This window comes from Somniosus microcephalus, chromosome 5, assembly GCF_052327205.1.
Source record: "Somniosus microcephalus isolate GS21.2 chromosome 5, FLI_Smic_1.0, whole genome shotgun sequence".
Lineage (NCBI taxonomy): Eukaryota > Metazoa > Chordata > Chondrichthyes > Squaliformes > Somniosidae > Somniosus > Somniosus microcephalus.
Window position 1 is genome coordinate 89,444,761 of NC_140991.1, and position 9,481 is coordinate 89,454,241.

At 45.9% G+C, this 9,481-nt stretch overlaps 1 protein-coding gene across 2 annotated transcripts in view; it reads right to left on the reverse strand.

The window, feature by feature from the left end:
• The window catches only part of cyp51a1 (cytochrome P450 family 51 subfamily A member 1), a 42,628-nt gene extending 34,751 nt beyond the window's left edge, over positions 1-7,877 (reverse strand). For both annotated transcript variants that reach the window (XM_085987962.1, XM_085987960.1), the window contains exons 1-2: positions 7,461-7,877; positions 1,081-1,179 (exon numbers count right to left, since the gene is read on the reverse strand). In XM_085987962.1, the coding sequence (XP_085844088.1) occupies positions 1,081-1,179; positions 7,461-7,628 (267 nt within the window). In that variant the 5' untranslated portion in view covers positions 7,629-7,877. The remainder of the gene's footprint in view (positions 1-1,080; positions 1,180-7,460) is intronic.
• Between the last annotated feature and the right edge of the window lie 1,604 nt (positions 7,878-9,481).

Consider the following 9,481-nt stretch of genomic DNA (forward strand, 5'->3'; position numbering starts at 1 on the left):
AGGTCGAGAGACTACCTGGATGGGAAGTCTCCCAACCCTTTGGAGTGATACTGTATGGATTGTAAATCCAGTGGTGTCAAACCTGCTTTAGAAAATAGTCAATCAGACATTTTGTAAACCTATCTTAATATCAATTTAAATATTTAATGAGCAGGGATTCTTCCCTCTCTAAACATTGAAATTTTAAAAATGCTGGGAGTCACGTGGACAGATATCTGTCAAGCAAGACCGGTAAAGTTTCAGCCAGAATCCAGGGAAGGTAAATGCGATTCTGCCTGGCTGGAATCAGGCCAGTAGCTGTAGTGTAAGTATACTGAGAGAATGCATATAGAACAGCAGTGGACTTCAAATGAGGTAAAAGATTAGTATCAATCCTATTCAGTATATATGTGAAATAGTCACCCATCAGAAGAGTTACTGCTATGTTGATTAACTAAAGAGAAGCTAGATAAATATCTGATTAACAGCCAAGTTATAAAGGACAAATATAGACATAAATGTTTTATGAAACACAATGGTTTCAGTCCATCGGAAAACATGAATGTTACCTGTGGAATCAGGGTTGATCAATGTACATAAAAATCCTAAACTGTTGCCCTTTCATTTTGTTGGCTAGCCTAGCAAGAAATTTTAGTGCTACATTTGTGGAAATTTTTGCTAGGATTATTCACCTCCCTCAAAAGATTTAATAAATATAAACATCCACATCAGTTCTGTTCGAAACGATGAATTTGATAGGCCTTAAGAACTTTCTTCCCCGTTTCCCCTCCTCACCCAGTTCCACACAGTGTACTTCTGAGATATGCACAGTGCAATTAGAGGAACATCGCAACAGGAGTAGGCCATTTAGCCACTCGAGTCTGTTCCGCCATTCAGTGAGATCATGGCTGATCTGTGACCTAACTCCATTTACCCGCCTTTGAAATACTCATTTCAAAATCCAACATTCAGTGCAAAGACTTACTTCTTTTACGCCAGTAAGAACATCAGAACTATTGCACTAATAGTAGGAACTGGAAACTACGCACAATTGGATTACTGCAGGGTGGTTGGGGGAATAAAAATATATTGAACACTTACCTTACTGTATGCATTTTCTAAAAATTCAATTGGACTTCTTCCAAAAGCAATTGCATGTCCAAGGAATGGAATGTTGGAATGAATATAAGGCGGGTATTTCTGAAGAAAAAAAATCAAATAAATAACATAGTAAATGAATACAGTGGATTCATAGAAATATACATTAGAAGTTACAACACGAAAACAGGCCATTTGGTGTTTATCCTCCACGCAACCACATAGTCCTAATCACATTTACCCATCCTGTTCCCACATCCCTTCATCCAATCTCATCTTGAACATTGACATCATTTCTGCCTCAACCACTAACCCTGGAGGGGAGTTCCACAGCCTTACAAATCTGTGTAAATAGTATCTCCCACCTTCGGTTCTAAAATACTTGCATTTAATCTTGTATCTATGGCCCCTCAACAACTGGAAACAATCTGCTTCGATCTACTCAGTACCATCTCCTTTCATAATTTTAAACACTTCTATCATATCACCCCATAATCTGCAGGATTCTAAAAGTCTTTCTTTTTATTTGCATTTCCTCATACCAAATACTATTCTACTTATACCCTCTCTAAAGCCTCAATATTCTTCCTATAGTGTGGAACTTGTTTAAAAACATTTTTTAAACTGAGCTTTTTTATGGCCTTATCAACCCAAGGTGCTGCCCTTAATGTCCTGTCCATCAAACACTTTCTTTTACACCCCACCGCCCGTCCTCCCCCCACCCCGGTCTTTGCACCTTCCTTGAACCACCGTCGCCATCCCTCTCCCTGTCTAAGGTTGAAGCAGGCCATTTGCATCCTTGGTGTTGTGTTTGACCCCGAGATGAGCTTCCGGCCACATATCCACACCATCACCAAGACTGCCTATTTAACCTTTGTAACATCGCCCGACTCTGCTTCAGCTCATCTACTGCTGAAACCCTCATCCATGCCTTAGTTACTGCTAGACTTGACTATTCCAATGCTCTCCTGGCCAGCCTCCCATCTTCCACCCTCCATAAACTTAAGCTCATCTGCTGCCTGTATCCTAACTTGCACCAAGTCATGTTCACCCATCACCCCTGTGCTCGCTGACCTACACTGGCTCCCGATCTGGCAATGCCTCAGTTTTAAAATTCTCATCTTCATTTTCAAGTCCCTTCATAGCATCATCCCTCCCTATTTCTGTAACCTCCTCCAGCCCTACAACGCTCCAAGATCTCTGTGCTCCTGCAATTCTGGCCTCTTGCATCCCCATTCCAATCGCTCCACCATTGGCGGCCGTGCCTTCAGCTTCCTAGGCCCCAAGCTTGGGAATTCCACCCTAAGCCTCTCCACATTTCTACTTCCGTCTCCTGTAAGACGCTCCTGAAAATCTAACTATGACCAAGCTTTTGGTCATCAGTCCTAATTTTTTTTAAATTTACCTATGGGATCAGGGCATCGCTGGCAAGGGCAGCATTTATTGCCCCTAATTGCCCTTGAGAAGGTGGGGGTGAGCCGCCTTCTTGAACCACTGCAGTCCGTGTAGTGAAGGTACTCCCACAGTGCTGTTAGGTAGGGAGTGCCAGGATTTTGAACCAGTGATGATGAAGGATCGGCGATATACTTCGAAGTCACAATGGTGTGTGACTTGGAGGTAGTGGTGTTCCCATGTGCCTGCTGCCCTTGTCCTTCTAGGTGGAAGAGGTCACGGGTTTGGGAGGTGCTGCCGAAGAAGCCTTGGCGAGTTGCTGCAGTGCATCTTGTAGATGGCACACACTGCAGTCATGGTGCGCCGGTGGTGAAGTCAGTGAATGTTTAAGGTGGTGGATGGGGTGCCAATCAAGCGGGCTGCTTTGTCCTGGATGGTGTCGAGCTTCTTGAGTGTTGTCGCAGCTGCACTCATCCAGGCAAGTGGAGAGTATTCCATCACGCTCCTTACTTGTGCCTTGTAGATGGTGGAAAGGCTTTGGGGAGTCAGGAGGTGAGACACTCGCCGCAGAATACCTAGCCTCTGACCTGCTCTTGTTGCCACAGTATTTATGTGGCTGGTCCAGTTAAGTTTCTGGTCAATGGTGGCCCCCAGGATGTTGATGGTGGGGGATTCGGCGATGGTAATGCCGTTGAATGTCATAGGGAGGTAGTTAGACTCTCACTTGTTGGAGATAGTCATTGCCTGGCACTTGTGGTGCGAAAGTTACCTGCCAGTTATCAGCCCAAGCCTGAACGTCGTCCAGGTCTTGTTGCATGCGGGCATGGACTGCTTCATTATCTGATGAGTTTTGAATGGCACTGAACACTGTGCAGTCATCAGCGAACATCCCCATTTCTGACCTTATGTTGGAGGGAAGGTCATTGATGAAGCAGCTGAAGATGGTTGGGCCTAGGACACTGCCCTGAGGAACTGCTGCAGCGATGTCCTGGGGCTGTGATGATTGACCTTCAATCACCACAACCATCTTCCTTTGTGCTAGGTATGACTCCAGCCAGTGGAGTGTTTCCCCCCCGATTTCCATTGACTTCAGTTTTATGAGGGCTCCTTGATGCCACACTCAGTCAAATGCCACCTTGATGTCAAGGGCAGTCACTCTCACCTCACCTCTGGCATTCAGCTCCTTTGTCCATGTTTGGACCAAGGCTGTAATGAGGTCGGGAGCCAAGTGGTCCTGGCGGAACCCAAACTGGGCATCAGTGAGCAGGTTATTGGTAAGTGCCGCTTTATAGCACTGTCGATGACACCTTCCATCACTTTGCTAGTAGACTGATGGGGCGGTAATTGGCTGGATTGGATTTGTCCTGCTTTTTGTGGATAGGACGTACCTGGGCAGTTTTCCACATCGGATAGATGCCAGTGTTGTAGCTGTACTGGAACAGCTTGGTTAGAGGCGCAGCTAGTTCTGTAGCACAAGTCTTCTGCACGATAGCCAGGATGTTGTCGGGGTCCATAGCCTTTGCTGTATCCAGTGCGCTCAGCCGTTTCTTGATACCAGGTGGAGTGAATCAATTTGGCTGAAGGCTGGCTTCTGTGATGGTGGGGACCTCAGGAGCAGCCTGATATGGATCATCCACTCGGCACTTCTGGCTGAAGATGGTTGCAAACGCTTCAGCCTTGTCTTTTGCACTCACGTGCTGGGCTCCATCATCATTGAGGATGGTGATATTCATGGAGCCTCCTCCTCCCATTAGTTGTTTAATGGTCCACCACCATTCACGACTGGATGAGACAGGACTGCAGAGCTTTGATCTGATCCGTTGATTGTGGGATCGCTTAGCCCTGTCTATTGCATGCTGCTTCCGCTTATTAGCATGCATGTAGTCCTGTGTTGCAGCTTCTACAGGTTGGCACCTCACTTTTAGGTACGCCTGGTGCTGCTCCTGGCATGTTCTTCTACACTCCTTATTGAACCAGGGTTGGTCCCCTGGCTTGGTGGTAATGGTAGAGTGACTCGGTGTCAAATTTTGTTTGCTAACGATTCTGTGAGGCGCCTTGGGATGTTTTACTACGTTAAAGGCACTATATAAATGCAAGTTGTTGGTCTTCTAAAGAATTAACTACACCTCCTGTTTTGGTATCACCTAAAAATTGAGACACCACTCCCTCTGTATCCAAATTATTGATATATAGTTAGAAGCGACACCAGAAATGAACCCTATGGGACACCACTAGCCACTTCCAATCATTCTGAAAACTGCCCTTAGCTCCTACTATTCTCCCCCCAATTCCATACCCCTTACTCTTCTCTAGTAATCTTGTGTGGTACCTTGTCAAAGGCTTTCCTGTAGCCCATGTACACTATAGGGCTGGAATTTGCGGTCGGAGGCGAACCTCCGGAGTACGCCTCCAACCCGATAAAAAAAATCCACACCGACCTTCAGAGACTTCGGTTCCTGGGCCTGCAGGTGTACGCCTGCCTAAAGGCCCACGGATCCCAGGGACTAGGTCCTCCAATCAGAAAAGGAGGATTCCTCATATGCTTACAGGGATTCCATTTACAAACGGAATTCCCAAATAATTAAATAATTTATACAACTGGAATAAAAATAAATGTTCCCATTTTCAAATTTAATTAAAAGGTTTTTTTTTTAAATTTGTTTCATGGGATGTGGACGTCGCTGGCAAGGCCAACATTTATTGCCCATCCCTAATTGCCCTTGAAAGTCCCGTCAACAAAGCATTTACAATAAAAAAAAATATTTTTTGAAAAATAATTTTAAACATTTTAATCAAGGCCAAAAAAAACTAATTTTAAATGTTTGTGCATGATTTTTTAATTATTAGTTTAAGATTTATATTAACCCGTACGCTGGTGAAAGCAGGCCCTACGCCTGCTTGTACGAGGCGTAAGAGTTTCATGGGCATTTGCTGGGCAGTGAATTTCTAGTCGATTTTGACAGATCGCAAGTTCCGGGTTTTCGCGCATGCGGAAAACTGGAACTTGCGGGGCATTTTACAAGGCTTACGACGGCATACAACATCATGGGGAACGCAAAATCCGGGCCACTATCAACTGCAATTCCCCCATCTACCATGCTTGTTATCTCCTCAAAGAATTCTGAAGGTTGTCAAGCATGATCATCCCTTTGAAATCCATGCTGGCTACTTCTATTCTCTTTTTAATCTAGGTGCATAATAATTTCATCCTTAATTATAACATTTTCACTAACATAAACTAAATATCTGGATTAGCGCCATCTTCCTTTTTTAAGACTGGCTACTACATTGGCCACTCTCCAGTACTCGGTTCACACAAACAGTCCTGAAATATAATTTCTAGGGCTGCTGCAATTTCCTCTCATCTCCCTCAGGTTCCTCACCTGTATCCCATCAGGCCCGGGCACTTTGTCTTCCTTTAGCCTAACTAGCTTAGTTAAAATTTTCCTTTTAGCCATCACAATATCATTCAACTTGCTCAACCACTTCAGGAATTGGCTCCTTTCCAATTATCCTTCTCAGTAGTAAAGACCAAATGCAAATTACTTATTAAATGTCTCCGCCATTTTATCAACGCTTGCGCCCTTCTTATAGGCCTATAAATATACTGCCTGAGGAAGGAGTCCTTAGATTTTCTACAGTCTCAAAATATTTTCAATAATATACTGTCTATTATAATTGTTCACATACTATCACTTGTTTTTAAAGTTTCATTTGATACATTTACTTTACAAATGTTCTTGTCTATTCAGATATAAGTACAAAGTTCTCTCCCAGTGGGCTCAGCAGGCCAGTTAAGGCCCACACGGCAACAGGTGATGTCACACATTGAAATTTTATCTGTCAAGACCTTTTGACAGATGAAATATCAGCGTTTCACAGCTGTTTGAAGCTGTCAAACACTGACAATCTGTACTCCAGGTTAATTCCTTCCTGTCAGGATGATTTAGAGATCTCTCCAGAACAGAAAGCTGAATGCTGCAATTTTTGACAGATCGCGGCCATTCTGCTTTCTGTGCCGGTGAGATGAGGGACTCCCGAGACCTTAAGGAAGGAAGGCTGTAAAGGTAAGTAAAACTTCTTTAAACACACTTACCTCTGCACTCATGCACCCATCACTCACCTGAACACCAGACATCTCGCCCCCTCCAAGATCTTCAGCCCGACGGCCCGCCTCACTAACTTGGTGTGGTTTGGAGCCGCCGGGAATCCCACACTTCAAGAATGAAAATAGGGATTAGGCTAAAAAACTGCCTGTTAACAGGCAGTTAATTGGCACTAATCCCCTTCCCACCTCGGGGAGGCAGGTCCCAGTGTGGGTCGGGTACCCACCTCCTTTGAAACTGGCATGGAGGCGGGTTGGGGGCGGGATGGGTTCGTGCCCCCCCCCCCACATGCCTCCAATCCCGCCTCCACGGCCCAATGAAAATTCTGCCCATTAACTGTTTCTCTCTCCACAGATGCTGCCTGACCTGCTGAGTATATTCAGCATTTTCTGCTTTTATTTCAGATTTCCAGCATCCACAGTATTTTGCTTTTGTATTGACCAAAAGGATCGTTTGTTTTAGCGATTCTACTACAAAATAATTTTTCTCAGGGTGCCTCATGGTGGACGTACGACCCCAGAACTACTTTGTCAGGCTGTGTGCAGCAACAGAAGTCCAACCTGACTGAAACCTTCACCTCACTACAGCTGATGAACTAATTCAAGAAGTGATACGCGCGTTCAAAATAAACCACCTTTATTTGAAGATTAAACAGCTCAATAGTCTAGTCTCTAGCCGGTTTGTAATTAAGGACTTGAATTTTGGTCATATCAGAAGAAAGTTATGAATCATTCGCAAATCTGAAGGAGCAGTGAAGCAAGCGCGAACCAAGTGGGTTAGACGGAGAAAACCAAAGTATTGTTTCCAGCAGAAATATTCGTGCCCATTAATAAACCAACAGAAACATTTGCAAAAAATATCACGGCACGGAACTGTCATACGTACCAAGTCCTTCTGATTTTCTGCCTGTTTGAAAGTCACTTTGGAGAAATACGCCAGACTCAAGATAAACGCTGAAGTGACCAGCACCGTGGATGTCAAACTGCCCTCCACCACCCTTTCCACGGCATTTTCTATCAGAGAGGTGCCAGCCTCCATCAGCAGCAGCAGCATCCTCCTCCTGCTGGCGGTGGTGGTGCACAGATGTCCCCCCCCCCTCCTCCAACTCAACCTTTTCGCTCGCCTCTGCAAACTGCGTCTCCGGGAGGATTCTGCCCAGAGGAGGAAACACTCAAAATACCGGCAGAGTTTACAATATTTTTAAAATAAAAAGGAAAGGAAAGGCGCTCGCTGGCAGAGCGGCCACAGCAAGACACTGGTCCAGCCGGGGCAGCGCTGAGCCCGAGCTGCGGAGGCGGGGCGCTCGCACGCCTGCTGATGGCACAGGAGAGCAGCCGCTCACAGCCGCCCGCCTCCCATTGGCTGCACGCCGCTCTACCCATGTCTGGCTATATGATGTCACAAAAAGCCGGCTGGGGAGAGGCTGGGCTCGGCTGTAGCCAGAGTGTGGGAGGGGCGAGGGGCGGGGAATACACTCGCCAGTTTAGTGGAATGGTGATGTCTTCTGCAAATTGTCCCAGATTATGGGGAATGAAGGAGGACAAGTTCTTTAAAAACAATAGCAAAAATACTGCGGATGCTGGAAATCTGAATTCGCTGACCCGCTGAGTGTTGAATTTGCTGCGGTTTTCCTTTTTAAATTATTAGCATAAATCAATATCCAGCCCAGAAAGCTACAGGTCTGAATTTTTCATTAAGCTTTTTTGGAACAAACATGGAAAGGGTAGCATAGAAATTGGATGGGTTGATCCACAGTGGCCAGAAACATATTTAGCGGGGGGGAGGGGGGCGTGGAGATAACCAATGTGTGCAGTGTTTTCACCAATTAAAATTTTTTCCAGAACCTTCTTCACTTTCCTCTGACCCCATCCCTTCTCCCAATCTCACCCCCTGCCGCATTTTCACTATCCCCTGACCTTCCCCTCTCTGACCCCGAACGATCAGTCCTTAGCAAAGGCCTGAGCTTCATCCCCTTACGCCCCCACCTCAATGAATTTCGAGCTCGGCACGATGCTGAGCTCTTTTTCCGCCACCTTCATCTCCGTGCCCATGTCTTTGGCCAGGAGTCTTCCCCCCTGCATGGCTGACCCTTTCTCCTGCTTTCAGAATTCTCGTTCTACCTGGACCCCTCCCTCTGGCCTCTTACCCTCTCTAGATCTTTTAATTGCAAATTGTTGGCGTGACATCGGCCGTCTCCATTTCTCTGCTCCCCTCACTCACTCCAACCTACCTCCCTCTGAACTTGCAGCATGCCATTCTCTCAGATCCAATCCCGACATTATCATTAAACCTGCTGACAAGGGTGGTGCTGTTGTTGTTTGGCGAACCGACCTCTACCTAGCGGAAGCTGTGTAGGGGGGTGGGGTGTGGCGTGTGCCCCTGACTGCCTGTGAGTGGTTCGAATCGCTCCCACACCCCTGGGTTCTAGACACCGGACTTAGGTACAGGCGGCGATACAGAAAACTCCAGTAGACAAGTGGTTTGGTGTAAGAAAAACCAATATTTTATTAACAACAGAATAAAACACGGTCTTATGAGAAATTACTGATAACAAAATTACAGGTATAAACAATAATTATACTTATACAGGGAATGGGGAACACACGGCACATCGAGGGAAAAACAATTACTTTAACAATCCCCTTATCCTTATCCCACCCCTATACCTAACTAGATTAAGCTATGAGGGGCCAGGAATTCATGCTCACCAATCCAAAACCTGTTGCTTAACAATTGCGAGTTTTGAGGTTTGGGCTTCTGTCCTTTGGGGTGCTCCGTCGCCACGTGGTCTCAGGGCACGGTGCTGGAGCTGTTGCTGTGACACATCTTCCCTCTCAGCTACCATCGTCGTCTCGTCGCGATGGGTTCTCTTCTTCTTCTCCCTCGGGCGGTCGTCGGCGGTAACG